Here is a 21,789-nt window from a genome sequence, read left to right on the forward strand (position 1 = left end):
TGCACACCTGTACATGGTACTAACACCATCATCAAGTATGCAGATGATACAACGGTGATTGGCCTCATCAGCAACAACGATGAGCTGGCCTACAGGGAGGAGGTCCAGCACTTAGCAGCATGGTGCGCTGACAACAACCTGGCCCTTAACTCCAAGAAGACCAAGGAGCTCATTGTAGACTTCAGCAAGTCCAGAGGCGGCACGCACACCCCCATCCACATTAACGGGACGGAGGTGGAACGTGTTTCTAGCTTCAGGTTCCTGGGAGTCAACATCTCCGATGACCTCTCTTGGACCCACAATACCTCTACTCTGATCAAGAAGGCTCATCAGCGTCTCTTCTTCCTGAGGAGACTGAAGAAGGTCCATCTGTCTCCTCAGATCCTGGTGAACTTCTACCGCTGCACCATCGAGAGCATCCTTACCAACTGCATCACAGTATGGTATGGCAACTGCTCTGTCTCCGACCGGAAGGCACTGCAGAGGGTGGTGAAAATTGCCCAACGCATCACCGGTTCCACGCTCCCCTCCATTGAGTCTGTCCAAAGCAAGCGCTGTCTGCGGAGGGCGCTCAGCATCGCCAAGGACTGCTCTCACCCCAACCATGGACTGTTTACCCTCCTACCATCCGGGAGGCGCTACAGGTCTCTCCGTTGCCGAACCAGCAGGTCGAGGAACAGCTTCTTTCCGGCGGCTGTCACTCTACTAAACAACGTACCTCGGTGACTGCCAATCACCCCCCCCCCCCCGGACACTTATTATTTATTTTTTATTCAAATAGTTTGCTATGTCGCTCTTCAAGGGAGATGCTAAATGCATTTCGTTGTCTCTGTACTGTACACTGACAATGACAATTAAAATTGAATCTGAATCTGAATCTGAATCTGAATCTGAAACGAATCATTCCCACAACATATAGTACTCACCCGTTATGCCCTAACCTCATTACTAAGCTTATACTTGACCCAATTATTGAGTTTACTTTTTGAAGTGAAAGAAGACATTGGTCCTGGCAAAGAACAATGAATGAGAATGTGTTGTGAGGTGTTTTTTTTTTAAATTTTCAAATGATTAAGAAAGGTGAAAATGCAGAATTTAGTATTTCACAAATTTGGGACAGTAGAATTAAGAAGAAAAATATCACCATTACCATGGTGATATTACTAATTACAAGGAATACGTACTATGACAAGGAATATAAGGTGAATACTTGTATTAAAGAAACCGAGCAACTTAAAATAGGAATTTTGGCTTCTTACTGTCATTCAATGAACTGTCATTCTCATTTGAAATATGATATTTTGTTCAAGGTTGCATAAGTAATGAAGCTTTATATTTGCTTTCCATTTTTAATTAATAAGAGATGCTAAGTTTCTGCTACTTATTGCCCACCCCTCTTCCTTTAGGTGGTGGTAATTAGCATTTCATAATCATGCTTTTTTTTAGGCAATTCTAGTGACCATAAAGAAATGGCAAATAGATATGTCAGGTTACTATATGATTCAGAAATGTACATGGATGTTCATTCATGCCTATTACTCCTCTCCTTCCAGATTGCGGAGACTGGAAGGCTGAGGGGATGTTGTCAAAGACAACTGGACAAATTATAGACCAACCCCAGCTGACAAACTAGCTCCCTTATTATTGATGCCCAGATCAATTTTGTTCATAAGTTGGAAAGTACACTAAAAAATATTCATATAACCATGGGTGTCCAGTAGTCGGGTGTTTGTAACTTGAAGGTACACACTACATTCAGTATATGCTGACGTTTAGGTTGAAGACTTTGTGTTAATGAACAGTTACTTCAGCCTAGATCCTATCAAGCTTCTTGATTGTTGTTGGAATTGATTTGTCCTTGATGATCACATGCCTTGGAGGTGGCTCAAAGGGGAGTCAGGAAGTGAATCACTCACTATTGGACACATGTCCTTTGTATAACTTTAAAAGTCACAATCTTCATCTGGCAGGTCAAACCACTTGTTTCCAGTAAATGTTAACCTCCGGAATATTAACATCAGGGAATTCTGGAATCATAACCATGGTGAATGTCATTGATAGGTGACTAATTATCTCGTGTTGGAGACAGGTAATATCTGTGAGGCACAAATATTACCTTCCATTTTTCAGCCCTAGCCTGGATATTATCTTGGTCCTCCAGTACACAGGCCAGGACTGTTTCATTCTCTGAGCTCTGAGCAAATGGTACTGATTTTATGATAGATCATTGATGAAGCTGTCAAAACTGTAAGTGCTGTGGACATTTTGCCAAGGAACAATGATGTCCTGGGGCTGAAATAATTAACCTCAAATAATCTCAATCATCTTCCTTTGTACTTTAACTCAAATAAGCTCTGAACTACATAGACTATTATTGCACTATTATTGTTTTTTTCGTGTATATGTATGTGTGCATGTGCGTGTGTATATATATATATATATATTATATGTGTGTCTTTGTGAGTATGTGTACATCTACAAACACTGAACCTTTTTTTCTCTCTCTCATTTATTATATTATTTACAGTGTACTATGTTTACATATTCTGTTGTGCTGCTGCAAGTAAGAATTTCATCGTTCTATCTGGCACATATGTCAATAAAACACACTTGACTGTTGAACTGGTGGAAAATTTTAATTCATGTTTATTGAGTTAAGTTTTACCAGGGCTACTTGGCCAAATGCTGTGAAGCTGTCAAAGGCTATCACTCTCATCTTACATCTGGAAATCGACTCTCAAACCAATATTTGGAATATGGCTAGAATTAGATCTGGTCCCAAATGACCCTTACATCACAGTGCGATAATATGTCACAGCACATGACAACACCTTTATAACCTTTCTGATGATTATCACATTGACCTTGCACTATTTTGTGGCCAGGATCAAGGATATAGTTTGTAGACATAATATATCAAGGCAATTTTCCATGTTGTTGGCTCGAAGGGCCGAATGGCCTACTCCTGCACCTATTTTCTATGTTTTTTTTTTATGTTGTGTAGATCTCATTGTTATACGAATTGTAGTAATTGAGGCCTCCCACTCATTGGATCAGAGCCCCTTAATTTCCTCTATTGTTTCAATGCAAGAATATATTCTGGGAATGTATTCTTTAGGTCTGTAAGGTTTGTTTCAAGTCCATTACGTCATTGCTGTTACTTCCTTACTATTGGTATGAAACTACACTAATGATCAACAAAAAGTTCTGGAATAACTCAGCGGGACTGACAACATCAGAGTTTGAAGAATGGTCCCAATCCAAAACGTCACATCCATGTTCTCCAGAAATGCTGCCAGACCCCCTGGGCTACTCCAGCACTATGTCTTTACTTTAGAGATACAGCACGGAAACAAGTCCTTCAGCCCACCAAGTCCATGCTGTTCAGTGATCACCCCGTACACTAGCATTATCATGCACACCAGGGACAATTTACAATTTTAACCAAACTCAATTAACCTACACACCTGTACATCTTTGGAGTGTGGGAGGAAACCAGAGCACCTGGAGAAAACTCACACAGTCGCAGGGAGAATATATGAACTTCAGACAACATCCGTACTCAGGATCGAACCCGGGTCTCTGGTGCTGTAAGGTAGCAACTCTACCACTGCGTCACTGTGCCACTCTCTTTTATTTGGATAACTGTACCTGCAGTACCTTGTGTCTGATTATACACATTTGGAAGAGTAGCCTTAAGGAATTACCATAAGTGCAATTCTATTGAGTTGAAGTGAATGAAAAAGATCCAGATTCACCCAGGCCCCTGCTACAAATCCCTTGAAGCCACCATCCTAGATATGTGCAATCAGCATGTTTGCACGCCGACTGTGAGGAAATAGTCACAACGGGTTTAAGAGACAATTTTCATAAAGTCATCTCATTAGCCCTAATCAATTTTCCTTCTACTATCAACTGCACAACCTTTAGACTTCCCAATAATGGATCCAGTCACTGCTTAAAAACAGTAAACATATTTTGTTTCAAAGCCCTGCTTTGTCCTTTTTAGGGTTATGTTCTGCCTGGCTTCAGATGAGGCATCAAAACAAAAGCAGTACAGGCAGCTCCATGAAAAACCTTAAGACAGTTAACCACGTTTCAATAATTCAAACAGCATGTGCATTCTAAACAATGTTTCACGATGGTGTATTTGCTCAGTGCTGCTATTCTCAATAGCCAAACACAGGACAATCGTAAACCATTCGCCATCTTTTTGTTTAAAATCTTTTTTTCTCTGGAACAAAGCAAGAAAAACCTTACTTTCAGTTTCACAAAAATGGAACAACTCTGCAGAGGTCAAGGGATATGGCTAGGCAGGGCCGGCCTTAAGCCGATTGGACCGATTGCTCTCAGTTGGGTCCCGCGCCTAAGGGGGGCCCTGTGCTAGAGTAATCCAAAGCTCCGCTCTGGAATCTTTGGAGTAATCTACCCTCAGCTCGGGTAGATCTACCCCGAGGGAGGGGGGGAAAGAGAGGTGGAGAGAGAGTAGAGGGGTGGAGGGGGAAGAAATGGGTAGACGGGGAGGGGGGTGTGAGGGGGAATGGAGAAGGGGGAGAGGGAGAGGTCTCTCAAGGTCCCAGGGCAGTGCTCCTGCCCCTCCAGTCGTCGTGCTTCATGCACACAACCCCGGTTCCACCCCTCTCTCTCCCCAGGGAGACAAGGTGAACAATACAGGGAGGGCCTAGCCCGGGTTTGGAACAACGTTTACAAACCTCGGCCTCAGCTCACACGCGTTCGCCCGGACCCCAGCATCCGCTCCCGCCGCCGGCCCTCTCCCTCCCTTCTCTCCTTCCCTTCCCTTCTTCCCTCCCTCCCTTGCCCTTCTTCTCCTCCCTCCCATCTTTATATCCTTCCCTCCCTCCTTCCTCTCTCTCTCTCTTTTCCCTTCTCTCCTTCCCTCCCTCCCTTCTTTTCTCTCCTTCCCTCCCCCCTTCTTTCTCTCCCTCCCTTCTTTCTCTCCTTCCCTCCCTCCCTTCTCTCCTTCCCTCTCTCCTTTCTCCCTCCTTTCCCCACTCCCTTCTCTCCCTCCCTCCCGCACACACACACACACAGACGAGACACACACACACATGAGACACACACACACACACACACACACACAGATGACACACACACGCACACGCAGACGACACACACACGCACAGACGAGACACACACTCACAGATGAGACACACACACACACACACAAACATGACACACACGCACACAGACGACACACACACACAGACGAGATGCACACACAGACGCACACACACACCCCCCCCCCCCCCCCCCCCCCCAGTTAGGATGGGGTAGAATGGGGCTGATTGGATATTATGATTGCAATATGTGCAGGAATGCAAATAATGCCAGAAACACCACTAGCAATTAAAGATTTTTTTTTTCACATACCTACATTATAAGGTACACCATGAACAAAACGACTTAAGTACTCACTGGCTCTCAGGATGTTTTCCTTGCTGCTGCAACGAGACTGGACCTGCAAGGAGAATGGACAGTATTTATAAAATCTACACAATGTATTGAAAGTTCAAACATACATACATGCAGTGAGTTGCACACAATAGATCATGATGAACAAAGCTGGATCACCACCATGAAATGACAATTTGTGCAAGAATGCTACAATGGGAAAGCTTATGATTCTTCATCCTAGAAATATTAAAATGTAAATGAGTGAAATCTGGAAAACCCATCAAAATGGAGGCAAAACGTTATTCGACAGAACATAGTAGCACAAAATAAATTTGCTTCAGATCTGCTGAGCACAAGTAGCCATGAAAACTGCATGAAGGAATAAAAGGTTGTCAGAAATGAATGTGACATGTTGCAGTAAACTAATCCATGTAGAAGGGCTTGTGTGTTCTGGATCTAGCAATTGCCTTTCGAAATAAATGTATAGACACATGTGCACACATGCGTGCACACACACACGCACACACACACACTAGACACAAAACAGTAAGAATTACACCATAAATTAAATAGAAAGGTCTAAATGTGGAAATGATAACTGAAACATTCTAAGACAAATGTTAAAGGCACAGACTAGTGGACAGTGTTAAGGTGGGAAAAACAAACAATCAAGAATCTTCACATAGATAGAATAGCAAGGAGCTAGAACTCATAGCGCAAAGCAGAGTTTGCGAATGGTAGCAGCTCCTTTGATCAGTAATAGTTACTCGTGAGTTGTATCCTCTATGCCTTCTGAGTTCATCTTTAAGCCCTTCCAACCTATGGTGGAGCTAATGTGTAAACAAAAACAAAAGATTTATAATGAACAGAGAAGCTCAGAAATCTAAGATTTTTTTTTGAAAGATGAACTACGTAAACAAAAGAACTAATGAGAGGTATATTATATGTTTGGCCTTTTTACAATTTTCAAACACACTTGCTACCAACACACGAGAAAACATGCAAATTGTGGAACCACCAGCATTAACCCACACACAAGACAGGAAAAAACAGGCAGGATCTGCTTGGCAATTCAAGCAAAATAAGAGCCATGAAGCACAGAGAGGAAATTAAAAGAACAAACATAAAACAAGTATCAATTTTACTGCATGCCACGTTCCCCACTATAACCCTAAATCATTATACTTTTGCACAATACTTTCAGAAATTAAAACCTGAACATGCCTTGTCCCCGTAGGTTAGTGTCCCTCTCACTTTCTTTAGAAGAGTGGGTTTTTTTAAACTTTTACACCGCCCCTATCTTGTGACCTATCAGTATAAATAGAATGACAGATCTGCACAGTTACTTCTGTGCAGGTTGGAATGAATCAAAACTGAAGTCTCCTTGAGAGACAACAATAAAACGTTTTTAGGTGTAAGATTGGGATTAACTGAGTTGCCAGAACTATACATTTTTACAAGGCTATAAACATACTATGGAAGATTCTTTCAGTTACATGAAAAGAAGAACAAAGGAGAGAAAAATAATGCTGACTTTGAATGAAGCAATCCAATTGCTTTGTCATCTGTTGTTGACAGTTTGCTAGGGTGCGAGTAGTGAACATCAGCACAACCGATTAACAAGACAAAGAAAACATAAGCTTTCAATGAACCGATGAAATGGATATAATGAACTAGCAACATTTGTATTTGCCCTTTTATTTTTTATTATTGTCATTAAGTGCATTATCTAGTCCACCTGTCAGTAAGCTGGATAATGAAAAGCAAATTTAGACAAGAAAAATTAATGATGCAAGAAAAGGAACAAGAGAAGTTCAATACAAAGGTAGTGAGACATGAGAAATTAAAGTAGAGAAAATGTGCAGCTCATCTCAAATAATGAAATAACATGTCTCGATTTGTGTTAAAGTACAATGTTGTGCTGAAAGTAAATACTTGACCACATAATCACATTCAATTAGTTGTCAGCTAAATCAGCGATATGAATGCCATCCTGAACAGTATTTTTCAGATACATCTATGCAGGTATGTTCATTGACAAATGAGACTTAAAGTAATGTTGATAATTATTCATGCTTTTGATCCATTAAACATCAAACTTTAAACCACATTAACAATACTTGGTCTACCCTTACTTGGAAGGATAAATGATTTAATTGCAAATCTTCATAATGAAGATCAGGGATTTAGACAGCCACAACAATATCATAGCAACACTAAAAATATTCCATTCTAAAAATGTGCACAGGATTTAGCCAATTATTTTCTTCATCTGCTGCTTTCTTGAATATATATTTTTGTATTTTTTGATATGTCGTTTCTTCATGCCTGTAAATCCTTATTTAATTTTTTTTTTTAATAAAATAACTTCTGGAAGTCCACCTTTGTCAATAGTTGACAATAAATTAATGTTACATTGGATGAGCTTCAGTGAAAAACCTTGTTTCTGTTTTTAAACAAGAGTGAGCAGATGAATGCTCATAAAAAACAGCAGGGATTATAGTTTGTTCCTCTAATTGTAATCTTCCACTATTTCCACTGACTTTATATTTAACTTCAAAATGGAATATGCACATCATAGGTAAGGCCAACATTTATTGCCTGCACATAACTATCCAGACAAAGGTGATAATTCACCTTTTCCAACAGCTACATCCTGCATGGTTCACAGTATTGGATAGGAAAGTTCCACTTTATTGATTCAGCAATGTATTCCTGTAGCAGATGATTTGGAAGGGGGAGTGAGAGGGGATTGAGGTGGGGGAATTTTCAAGATAGTGATGTATGTTGTCACTGTTCATCTTATTGGCAGAGGTCATGAGGTGTACTGACAAGAAATCTTGGTGAATTGTTGCACAACATTTCATTGGTGGCACAACTGCAGGTATACAGCACTGTTGATGGAATGAGTGAAGTTTTAAGGTTGTGAATGGTGAGACAATCGAGAGATTATCCCATTACATCCTTGTCATGCTCTGAAGAGGTTTCAGGAGGTTTGCCATTCACCTCGTAAACTCAAAGCCTCTACCAACATTAAGAACAAAGGCGGCAGGCCCATGGAAATACTAACAGTTAGTTCCCTCCACATCACATACCATGCTGACTTGCAAATATATTATTCATTCATTATTGATAGGTCTAAATGCATTACGCGAATAAGTGTGGCAGTGATTCAGGCAGATGGCTTATGATTCTCTTCTTAAGGACAATAAATGTTCGTGTTTCCAGTGACACATTATCCTGAAAAAAGAATAAACTGATAACAAATGACTGGTCCAATTAAGTTTCTGATCAACAATGACTGTACCGGCACAGTACTGAATGGGGATTGAACAATAGATCAAGACTTTGGGCATCATAGGAAGATAGAGTTTGGATGCTACTGTACAAGTCCCAGCCAATATACACCCTGGTTGGGCAGATATTGCCTGCTACTTGTAATGGACACACATTGTCTTCTCTTGATCAGTCTAAGCCTGATTGTTAATCTTGCTGCATGCTAACAAAGAATGTTTCATTATCTGTTTTTGAGAATTGCTGTCTGAGATCTGTAGTCTCCAGTTAACAATACTTAGTTATGTGTGTAACAACCTTCTTAGAAAAAGCTGTGCCACAGTTAAAATGCAAAAACTGCAACAACATAAAACCTACTGAACAGTTTATTGTGCCTGATATTTGTAGTCTTTCAACCTTTTTTGGGAGAAGAAAAAAAAAATTGCATCAAGAGGTGGAAGGTTTATGAAGTAAACACACGTTAATTATTTATACCTGTGTTATGGGAGTGGTACCAGTGATATTTTATGCTAAAAATAATACCTTTAAAACAGAGACCCCTAGCCACAAATTCCTAGAAATTTCATGCAATTGAGATACAATTCCAAAGGAAAGTGCATTCACAGCACAGAAGCCTAATATTGCATTGGGTTTGTGGGTACATCACTGGGCCTCAAATTGTATTGTATGATGACAGGTCACAACCTGCTTTTGATAGATGCCTTAAACTCAAAGATGAAAAGGACCTCACCAAAATGGCACAAAGCCTGAATATCATGGAAATAAGGTGAGAAGTGATGCAAAAATGATTTTGAGGGCTAACATGCTGTTTCACCTGATGGAAAGGATGAAACAATCCTGCTTCCTTTCAGTACCTAAATAAGATAATTATTTGCCTTTGAGGAAAATATTTATTGCAGTTTCGTGTACTTTGCACCATTCTCAGCTGTATAGACAATTTAAAGAAGAAACCATACCAATTCTGCTCTTAAAGTTACATGTAGAGCAGAAATTAGAAGAGATGATAAATTTATCATCATGAAACAGTTGTCTTACTGCTCCCTGATGCAGTTATTTCTAGGGTAAAATTTTCAACTGGTATTATACATACAAACACTCCAAATTTTAAAAGATGAATATTTGTTACAAATGGTATCATGACGAATGCATTATGAATCCATTAACCATTCATAATGTAAATTTTACCCAGTGAAAGATTTGATTTCTTAGTTCCTCTTACCTATCAGAATGCTGTTTGTAAGTCTTCATACTGATATTAGCAATGGTTTATTATTGTCAAAATACAGTAATAAACTCTGTTTTGCTTGTTATCCATCAAACCATACAAACATAAACCTGTCAGGTAGTGTAAAAAACAAAATAAAGTGAAGAATATAGTGTTACAGCTACAGAGGAAGTGCAGATTTTAAAAAGTGTAAGGGTGGCAATGAGGAAGATTAGAAGATTGAGATCTTCACCCCTAGCACACGAGAAGTTCTAATTACAAACAGAATGACAATTTTATGTTTAGGGTCAAAATATAAATTTCAATTATTTCCAACAACATAAGCATACTGAAAGCATATTAGAATAATATCAAGGTATTCTGACAATTGAATAACTAAAAAGGTTCCACCCATGATTAGATACCAATAATTTGATCTTTAACCTGTTCCCCTAAAGTAGTGTTTGTTAGTTTGACAGCTCAAAACACACCATATTGACTTTCTTATTCTTCATAGATGAATGGAGTTTTGTAATAATTCAGAAGAGAGGCAAGAAAAATGTAGCTATAGAATATCCAACAAAATTAGCACTGGAGTAAGCTTCCATTGCAGCAGTCTTAATTATATGGCAAGCAAAGGTTTCTAATTTGGAACTGGCTCCCGAAGGGCATTAAACCAAATACATGCTGTTTTACAACTATTTTAGTTAAGACTAAGTGTTATGCACAGGGTATGAAAAGAAATGGGGTAAAAGCAAGATACTTCTAAAACCTTGACTTTTCTGATGTTGGATTAAGTAAATGGCAAACAAATCTGTAACACCGACTATCTTCAGATGATCAATGTGAACTGGAACACTGCAAGGACAGCCAATTATACCAGCAGTGGAGTGTGAACAACTGCAAAGGAAACTAATTTGTTGCTGAGGTCAATGTTAAACTTGATATTTTAGAAAACAGTTCTGTGAATTGTGAGTTTTCCATGATGCATGAAATATTATAAAAGATGCATAGTTATAAAATATGCAAAAAAGATAAAACAATGCACACTCAAATCCATAAAGAGTTGATGGTTAATCCGAATTAAAGACACATACGCTCAAATGGAAATTACAGATATATCAAAAAAACTAACATTAAAAAACAATCTCTACAGTTTTTCAATCCTTTCAGTACTGGTAGTAAATTATTTTTGCATGGGGACTTTGACTGAACTAAAGGATATCCAAGTGGTCTTTCAAATTGCGAAAGCCAATTCCAAACCGGAAAATGAAATAAACCAGTTTTGATTATCATGAACCAAGTCAAATGTGAGAAATTATCCAAAGAAAAATTGGAAGACATGTCTACAAATCAAGGCACTACAAGATTAGACTTTAGGCTTTAGTGATACAGTGCAGAGACAGGCCCTTCAGCCCACCGAGTCCACGCTGACCAGTGATCACTCCGTACACTAGCGCTATCCGACATGAGGGACAGTTAACAACTTTACTGAAGCCAATTAACCTACAAACCTGTACGTCTTTGGAGTGTGGGAGGAAACCGGAGCACCCTGAGAAAACCCATGCGGACACAGGGAGAACATACAAACTCCATACAGATAGCACCCATAGCCAGAATCAAACCTTGCTCTCCGGCACTGTAAGGCAGCAACTCTACCGCTGTGCCGCCCACTAAAAATAACCTTTGCATCAGAAGTTTAGATTAGTTTATTAGTTTAGGGATACAGTGTGGAAGCTGGCCCACCGAGTCCACGCCAACCAGTGATCACTTGTACACTAGATATATCCTGCACTCTAGGTATCATTTACAGAAGCCAATTTACCTACAAACCTGCAGGTCTTTGGAATGTGGGAGGAAACATGAGCACCCGGAGAAAACCAGCGGCCACAGGGAGAAGGTACAAACTCCGTACAGACAGCACAGTTAGTCAGATCAAATCGGGTTTTTATCACTGTACAGCAGTAATTCTACCACTGCGCCACAATGCCACCCCAAACCTCCTGGGAGGAGGGGAGAAAGGGGGAGAATATGTAATGAATCCACGCCTGGTCGATCCTGTAGAGAACATGCATGAAAATGGCTTGGTTGCTAATTACCCTGATATCAGCTATACAAAAAATGCCATAAATGTTCAGCACCTTGGGAAGTTTCTGCAAAGAGGGAAACAGAGTTAACGTTTCAGGTCAAATATCAGACTTTCATCATGATTTCAGTGCTCAAACAGCACATAATTCATTGTTGATCACTTTAGAGGTGTTGGGAGGTTTTTTTCTGAATGGTGAGTTTAAAAATAAGTGCCTTGGTATAAAAGGGAGTTGATTGTTTAGGATGGAAATGAAAATAAATATCAATGGGTTGTAAATCTTTCGAGTTCCCCAACACAAAGCACAACACAACACAAGGTATTGAGTATTTGACAAGGTGCCACATCAAAAGATTGGGGTACTGATTAAAAGCCCAAAGATTGGAGGAAGTGTACTAAAATAGATTGAAAACTGGCTGTCTCGTAGAAAACTGGGAGTTGAAATGTTTTTCAGACTGGAAAGAGGAAATTTGGGATCAGTTCTTGCCACATTGCTGAACATCAAATCTTAAAGTTATGTAAATGCTCACCGACGTCTGACATTGTAGATACTCCTGGGAGATTATTATGCACTAAAAGCCCAAATATATTTGAGTGAAACCGATATCAGAATTTCAATTTATCTTGTCATCGACCATTGAACAAATAATAACTTAAATCTGCTTGTTTGTCGGCTTCTGTACTTCTTTCCGTGGGCATTACAAGATTGATCCCTCTATGTTATCTGGCAAAGTACAGGGAATTATAAATATTAATCTAATAGCAAAGTGTCACTATTTTTTCCAAACTTCAGGACTAAAAATTGTAGATTAGATAAATTTAGCATAAAACCATTGTTATGCATCTGTTTAGGGATCTGATTCAATATTTTTTTTTCAAGAGAGGCACCAGCAAAATGTTATTGAGTACTTCTGCATATATAGAAGTGCATGCTAAATTAAAATGACTTTTCAATAAAACTCAGAAACATAGGCAAACGAACAGCTCAATTTTAAGCTGCATGCCCTAGGTTGAGGAAAAAGTAAAAGCAAGTCTTCTAGTTTTAGTTGCATTTGATGAGTTGCTCTACAATTCTGAAAAAAAGCTGATTTACAGGAATTAAAATACATGCAAAATGTATGCCATTAACGTCCATTTTAATTGAAAAATTCAATTGCAAAAAAAGAGTACTAATCTAAATAAAGGTATTTTCTGAACTAGAATTCTTTTTAATCATTTTGATTATTTTATTTGAAGATTTCAGTCTAATTCAAGTATATGGAACCAAAATTACGTACCCCAGCAATAGCCACGAGATACCTTAGCTCTTGCTATAATACTTTCAATAGTTCATGCAAAAGTGGAAGATTCTCCATTATCTCTCCAGCATTTGTTGCTAATAGTGAATCCTCCGTAACACAATTTCAGTTCCGCATGCGATAGCTGACCTTGACTCATCATTGGGCAGCATGGCAACGTAGCGGTAGATTTGTTGCCTTACAGGGCCAGAGACCCGGGTTCGATCCCGACTATGGGCGCTGTCTGTATGGAGTTTGTACCTTTTTCCTTGTGACCTGTGTGGGTTTTCTCCGGGTGCTCTGGTTTGCTCCCACACTCCAAAGACGTACAAGTTTGTAGGTAAATTGGTTTGGTAAAATTGTAAATTGTCCTTAGTGTGTGTGGTGTGTGGGGATCGCTGGTCAGCGAGGTCTCGATGGGCTGAAGCACCTGTTTCTGCTCCGTATCTCTAAACTAAACAAGTCGTCACTTCGCAACTGAGCAACTTCCAGATGGTGATCAATAAGGTTGTCACTGATTGGCTGCTTAGTTTGACAAATAAGGTCTCTGCAAATGAAATTTGAATGTTTTGTCAGTAGAAGAGTGATTACATGAGATTTGGAAAGAAAAGGAGAGCCAAGTTAGTGCTCAAATTAGCAGTTGTGAAGGTTGCAGTGCATGACGATCACTTAACAAAATGAAATCTAGGTTTATCAGGGTTTGAAGAATTAATTCTTCACGGGTAGTTGATGCAGGTACTATCGCAGCGTTTAAGAAAAATTTCGACAGGTACATGGATAGGATAGGTCTAGAGGGATATGGGCCAAACGCAGGCAGCTGGGACTAGTGTAGATGGGGCATGTTGGGCTCCACCGGGTGGTGACAGCAATGGCTGCCTCGCCAGCAGTCTCATGTCCTTTCTCTGATTTTATTATTTTAAGTATGTCTTAAATGTGTATTTCAATGTTTCTAGATTAGTTTATGTGGGGGGAGCGGGAAGCTATAGAGGAAAACTTTTTTTCAGTCTCTCACAATGACAGAGATGCGACTTTCTCAGTGTCACATCACATCTCTCCTCTCCTCCCCCCCCCCCCCCCCCCCCCCCCCCCCCCCCCCCCCCCCCCCCCGCAGCCCAACAACTGGATTGGTGCGGCCTTTCCTGGAGACCGGCCTGAAGCTTCAAGCCGCAGATCATTGCGGATCTGCGATCCTTTGCTGAGGATCGCCAGAAGAAGTGCTTCCGATTGCGGGGCCTGTGGACTTTTAACATCATGAAGCCATGGTCTCCAGTAAGAAGCGGCCGACTCGGGAACTCCTTGCTGCGGAGTGTTCCGATGCGTCCCGGCGTCAGAGTTTCGATCATCCCAACGAGAGGGCCTGAACATCGGACCGTCTGTAGCGGATTGCAGATGCTGGAATTCTGAAATAAAACTGATGATGGCTCTTTCATTTGAAACATTAACTCTGTTTTCCTTTCCAAATCTGCTGCCTAACTTACTGAGTGCTTCCAAATTTTATCTCAAAGCATATTTTGCTGGATCCAGCCTGATTTTAGCAGTTGCATTGTTCAAGTGAAAATACATACAGTGGGGCTATGTAGTGCCATTATCCAAACCAGAACAATGATAACTCATTTAAAAACAAATTAGGATATAACAGAAGCTGAATTTTAGCTTGCCAATTTGATTGGAGCTTGGAAACCACTGGTAAGATAGAAAATGATTAATTAGTTTAGCATACTTGTTACTGTATTTTAACATGGCCATTGTATTAATGTATAATATTTTGAGAAATTGAGAAGCTATGATGACTGTGCATGTGAATCAAATCCTATTTCACTATGGATTCTGGAGCTGGAACTAAGATGAAGGGAAGTGTCATTGTGCTAAATCAAAGGTTTGGTCACAGGTAGGTTGATCTCATGCAGGAGGCATGATGGCATATTTGGAGATAATCTGATAATCTAAAGGGCCTGTCCCACTTAGGCTATTTTTTATGCGGCTACAGGCGAGTATGCTGCCGCCACAAGGTCGCTGGGCTGTCGCCTGTATGTCGTGAGTAGTCTCCTCAGAGTCGTAGCGTCTTTCTGGTCGCCGCTAGATTTTCAACATGTTGAAACATTTTCGGAGACAGCCGGCGACAGTGGGTTTGACGCCAATGAGCGTAGCTTGACTTCTCCTGACATAGATGCTGTCGTAGTTGTCTCCAGGTTAACGTAGGCTGTCGCCAGGTGATGTAGGTTGTTGCCGGTGCTGGCCATTTTTTTTGTTGTTAAAGTAATGATTCTATTTCAAATTTTATGTCGAAGGGGGGGTCCAGTCGCCAGTTTTTCGGTGACCCGCTACGACTATGACAGTCGTATGCAGTCGCCTAAACATAGCCCAAGTGGGACAGGCTCTTAACAGTCTGATGTGGCTGCAGATTGTCACAGGAGGTAATAACAATGAAATATCGCCACAAGAGTGCATTCACTGTCCTAGGTGTTATAATACCTTAAAAAGCACAGGAAAGATGAGTACAAATGCTCATTTACCTATATGGTAATGTGTGTATCACCCAAGGTCTCCACTCTTCTTTCCTCAGCACATAGCAACTCATTTTGTAGGTACCTTACATTCTTCTTGATATACGTTTTCTCATCTATTCACACTCATCTATATGAAATATAGCTTCAGTTAACCTAAAAAATTATCTTTATCCATTATTTTACCGTAAACATACTCTCACTCACAGGTCTCCTCTTCCCATCCTTTTAGAAGTGGAGAGTGCACCAGAGAGAGGCAGAGAATTGTAGTGAAGTCACTCACTCTGAGGATGGACCATCATGGGACTTATGCAAGTCATGCACTGGCATAGATAACCAGCTTCAGTGCTAAGAAAGCTGGTTGGATTTTTACCTGCTGATGGATGGCGAGCAACAGTCAACGGTGGAGACATGGAGAGCAGGGGAAAGTTCACATTGGAGGAAGCAGAGACATCCAAATAAATGCTCAGATAAACACAGATCTTACATCTTCAGACCACTGACAATGAGCAGGATAGCTGTGGAGTAGCTGTGAAAATTGTGATGACCAGGTATCCCAGTTGTACTGTGCACACATGCAGAGATGGGAGTGCCTGTTTTGAACAGCTTCTTGCAATTAATTTGTCATCAATACAAAGATTAATTATCAACATGAAACGTCACATGCGACAATCAAACAAATGCTTGCAGAACTTCATCGAGGGCTTGTATACTTTATAAACACCACCTTGAATAGAGACATGAAATCCTAGCCTTGAGCATCATTGCTTCACCAGTATTGCATGCGAGGGATAATGGAGAGTGCGTTCATGAAATGGGGCATTGCTCAACATGCTTATTTTTCTAATCCAATGTCGCAACATTAATAGGTGTCTCTGGCTAAGTCTGCAAGGTTGAAGATGAAGCTCACAGGTTGTAAACTACCAGAGGACAGAGGCAGGAGCATCTCAGTATACAGGCCAATCATACAAACAGATTGGCTCTATTCTGCAAGACTTACACGGATTACACTACATACGATTGCTGGAAAGAGAAAAAATAAAAACTGCTTATTGCATATGGCTATGCATCTGGATTTTGGTCTTTCACATAACGTTAAAAATGTAAATATTATATTTTAACCTTATATAAACATTATTTTTTACACCACAATTTATTATTGTATAGTTTTGGTCACTGATGTATTTTAAATGTTTCGATAGTACCTATCTTAATTACCTCCTTTGGCAACTCTTTCCATATATCCACCAGCCTCTGACTGAACAAATTGGCCCTCTGGTTCTTATTAAATCTTTCCCCTCTCACCTCAAACCTATATCCCCTGGTTCTTGATTTTCCTACTCTAGACAAAAGATTCATTCCACTTACCTAGTCTATTCACACTATGATCTCAAACACCTATAAAAGATCAGCGGGTGCAGCAGCATCTATGGAGCGAAGGAAATAGGCAACGTTTCGGGCCGAAACCCTTCTTCAGACTGAAGAAGGGTTTCGGCCCGAAACGTTGCCTATTTCCTTCGCTCCATAGATGCTGCTGCACCCGCTGAGTTTCTCCAGCTTTTCTGTGCAACCTTCGATTCTCCAGCATCTGCAGTTCCCTCTTTAACACCTATAAAAGATCACCTTTCATCCTACTGTACTCTAAAGAAGAAAGTCCTAGCCTGCCCAACCTCTTTCGCCCTCATGGTAACAAGCTTGTAAATAATCTTAACAACATATTTTCTGCAGAAGGGGGACCAAAACTGAACATAGAATATTTATGAGGTTGTTGCTGTAGAGTGAGGCTGGCATGTCGTAAAGGTAATGCTACTGTTGTTATGGGAGATTTCAACATGCAGGTAGACTTGGAAAATCAGGTTGGTACTGGACCCTAAGAAAGGGAGTTTGTTGAGTGCCTCCGTGATGGATTCTTAGAGCAGCTTGTACTGGAGCTTACCAGGGAGAAGGCAATTCTGGATTTAGTGTTGTGTAATGAACCGGATTTGATAAGGGTACTTGAGGTTAAGGAGACATTAGGAGGTAGTGACCATAATATGATATGTTTTAATCTACAATTTGAGAGGAAAAAGGGTAAATCGGAGGTGTCAGTATTACAGTTGAACAAAGGGGACTATGGAGCTATGAGAGAAGAGCTGGCTAAAGTGAACTGGAAAGATACCGTAGCGGGGATGACAATGATACAACAAAGGCAGGTATTTCTGGGAATAAGGTGCAGGTTCATTCCAAAGGGGAAGAAAGATTCCAACAGGAGTAAGGGGCTACTGTGGCTGACAAGGGAAGTCAGGGACAGTATAAAAATAAAAGAGAAGTATAACATAGCGAAGATGAGCGGGAAACCAGAGGATTGGGTAACGTTTAAAAAGCAACAGAAGATAATTAAAAAGGCAATACGGGGAGAAAAGATGAGGTACAAAGGCAAGCTAGCCAAGAATATGAATGAGGATAGTAAAAGCTTCTTTAGGTATGTGAAGAGGAAAAAATTAGTTAAGACCAAAGTTGGTCCCTTAAAGACTGAAAAGGTTGAATTTATTATGGGGAACAAAGAAATGGCAGATGAGTTGAACAGGTACTTTGGATCAGTCTTCACCAAGGAGGACACAAACAATCTTCCTGATGTACTGTTCAAGGAACTACAGATGCTAGAAAATCGAAGGTAGACAAAAGTGCTGGAAAAGCTCAGCGGGTGCGGCAGCATCTATGGAACGAAAGAAATAGGCAACGTTTCGGGCCAAAACCCTTCTTTCAGTCACTCTACACCTCCATTCCCTACCAGGAGGGTCTCAAAGCCCTCCAGTTCTTCCTCGACCAGAGAACCAACCAATCCCCGACTGCAGATACTCTCCTCCGCCTAGCGAAGCTGTTCCTTACCGTTAATAGCTTTTCGTTTGATTCCTCCCATTTCCTCCAAATACAAGGCGTAGCAATGGGCACAATCCTTGTTTGAGACGTACCAGGGCCCCATCCCCAACCTCTACCTTCACTACATCGACGATTGCGTTGATGCTACCTCCTGCACCCACACACACCTCACTGACTTCATCAACTTCATAAACCCAGACTCCCATGGCTATCTAGACAACACTTCTTCCCACCCTGCTTCCTGTAAGGACTCCATCCCCTACTCCCAATTCCTCCGTCTATGCCGCATCTGCTCCCAGGATGAGGTGTTCCACACCAGGGCATCGGAAATGTCCTCATTCTTAAGGGAACAGGAGTTCCCCTCCCCTACTAAGTTGAGGCTCTCACCAGGGTCTCTTCAATACCCCACAACACTGCTCTCTCTCCCCACCCCCCCACTTGAAATAAGGGCAGAGTCCCCCTAGTCCTCACCTTCAACCCCACTAGCCGTCACAAACAACAAATAGTCCTCCGTAATTTTCGCCACCTCCAACGTGACCCCACCACTCGCCACATCTTCCCATCCCCCTCCCGTCTGCTTTCCGCAAAGACCGCTCCCTCCGTAACTCCCTTGTCAATTCTTCCCTTCCCACCTGCACCACCCCCTCCCCGGGCACGTTCCTTTGCAACCGCAGGAGATACTACACTTGTCGCTTTACCATCCCCCTCCACTCCATTCAAAGACCCAAGCAGTCGTTCCAGGTGCAACAGAGGTTCACCTGCACCTCCTCCAACCTCATCTATTGCATCCGCTGCTCTAGATGTCAGCTGATCTACATCGGTGAAACCAAGCGTAGGCTTGGCGATCGTTTCGCATTAACCAACCTGATCTCCCTGTGGCTCAGCACCTCAACTCCCCCTCCCCCTCCCATTCTGAATCTGACCTTTCTGTCCTGGGCCTCCTCCATGGCCAGAGTGAGTACCACCGGAAATTGGAGGAGCAGCACCTCATATTCCGTTTGGACAGTCTGCACCCCAGCGGCTTAAACATTGACTTCTCCAATTTCCAGTAGCCCTTGCTGTCTCCTCCCCTTCTCAGCTCTCCCTCAGCCCTCTGGCTCCTCCTTTTCCTTTCTTCTTCCCGCCCCCCCCACCCTGCATCAGTCTGAAGAAAGGTTTCGGCCCAAAATATTGCCTATTTCCTTCGCTCCCTTGATGCTGCCGCACCCGCTGAGTTTCTCCAGCACTTTTGTCCACCTTCCTGATGTACAAGTGGCCAGAGGATCTGGGATGACAGAGGAACTGAAGGAAATCCACATTATGCAGGAAATGGTGTTGGGTACTGATGGGACTGAAGGCTGATAAATCCCCAGGGCCTGATGGCTTGCATCCCAGGGTACTTAAGGAAGTGGCTCTAGAAATCGTGGACACATTGGTGATCATTTTCCAATGTTCTATAGATTCAGGATCAGTACCTGTGGATTGGAGGGTAGCTAATGTTATCCCACTTTTTAAGAAAGGCGAGAGAGAGAGAGGAATTATAGATGAGTTAGCCGGACATCGGTTGTGGTGAAGATGCTGGAGTCAATCATAAAAGATGAAATAGTGGCACATTTGGATAGCAGCAGCAGGATCAGTTGGAGCCAGCATGGATTTACGAAGGGGAAATCATGCTTGACTAATCCTCTGGAATTTTTTGAGGATATAACTAGGAAAATGGACAAGGGAGTGTCAGTGGATGTAGTGTACCCAGACTTTCAGAAAACATTTGATAAGGTCCCACATAGGAGATTAGTGGGCAAAATTAGGGCACATGGTATTGGGGGTAGAGTGCTGACATGGATAGCAAATTGGTTGGCAGACAGGAAACAAAGAGTAGAGATTAATGGGTCCCTTTCAGAATGGCAGACAGTGACTAGTGGGGAACCGCAAGGCTCGTGCTGGGACCGCAGCTATTTACAATATACATCAATGATTTAGATGAAGGGATTCAAAGTAACATTAACAAATTTGCAGATGACACAAAGCTGGGTGGCAGTGTGAACTGTGATTGTGGATGATCAGCCATGATCACATTGAATGGTGGTGCTGGCTCGAAGTGCCGAATGGCCTACTCCTGCACCTATTATCTATTGTCTGTAATAAACTGACCACAAACTCACAACGTCATAATGGCGTAAATCAGTCTGAAGAATGGTCCCTACCTGAATGGCCATTCTCTCCACAGAGAGAATTCTCTACTTTCTCTATTCTCTACTTTTTCAAACAAAGGGTGGTACATGCATGGAACAAGCTGCCAGAGGAGGTCATTGAGGCTGGGACTATCATAACATTTAAGAAGCAGTTAGACAAGCACATGGATAGGACAGGTTCGGAGGGATATGGACCAAATGCTGGCAGGTGGGACTAATGTAGCTTGGACATGTTGGCCGGTGGGCAATTTGGGCCGAAGGGCTTGTTTCCACATTGTATCACTCTAATCTTTGGAGAAAAAGAATTGGTGACATTTCGGGTCAAGATCCTTCTCCAGAGATGTTGCCTGGCCCGCTGAGTTACTGCAGCATTTTGTGTGCATGCCCGTTGATGATGGTGCTTGGCTTTCACCGGCACCGAGGGGGTGAACCGATAGCCACTGGATAAGGCAAGAGGTGCAGCTGACGGTTCCCGGCTCGTCGGGAAACAGGTTCCTCGGGAGTTGAAGCAGAGTTGAGCTGCAGTTAGCGCTTCTTCTCCACACTGGCTGTAAGCCAGGGGCTCCACTGCTCCGGACAGGTGTCCCGTCAGACAAGGATGGGACACTCTGGAGGGGATGGGGACAGTAGTGAGACTCCGCTCATAATCTTCCTCCTGGAGTTATGCAGGAGAGGGGTGCGTGGTTCTTCCCTGTATAATAACCTTGTATAACCCGGAAGGGTAGCTTGAGTGTGAATGGAACCCATACACCCAGGCTGAGGGGGACCGGACCGTGATTCATTAGATTGTCACTCCTGAGATGTCGGCATGGACCAGTGGAGAAGGGAGAAATAGTGTCGCTAACTCCTGTAGCAATTCAATAGCGCTTGCAGCACCGGAGACCCGGTTCAATCCTGGCCACGGATGAAACGCAGGCTGCAAACACGCAGCAGGTCAGCTGCCGAGAATGTTTTTTCTCGTGACCTATGACCTGGGCAT

At 41.9% G+C, this 21,789-nt stretch overlaps 1 protein-coding gene across 6 annotated transcripts in view; it reads right to left on the bottom strand.

The window, feature by feature from the left end:
• Window positions 1-21,789, bottom strand: part of LOC129700352 (gephyrin) — a 459,263-nt gene that overhangs the window by 144,398 nt on the left and 293,076 nt on the right. For all 6 annotated transcript variants that reach the window (XM_055640758.1, XM_055640759.1, XM_055640762.1 and 3 more), the window contains exon 10: window positions 5,437-5,479. In XM_055640758.1, coding sequence (XP_055496733.1) covers window positions 5,437-5,479 — 43 coding nt within the window. The remainder of the gene's footprint in view (window positions 1-5,436; window positions 5,480-21,789) is intronic.

The sequence above is a fragment of the Leucoraja erinacea genome, chromosome 9 (assembly GCF_028641065.1).
Source record: "Leucoraja erinacea ecotype New England chromosome 9, Leri_hhj_1, whole genome shotgun sequence".
NCBI lineage: Eukaryota > Metazoa > Chordata > Chondrichthyes > Rajiformes > Rajidae > Leucoraja > Leucoraja erinaceus.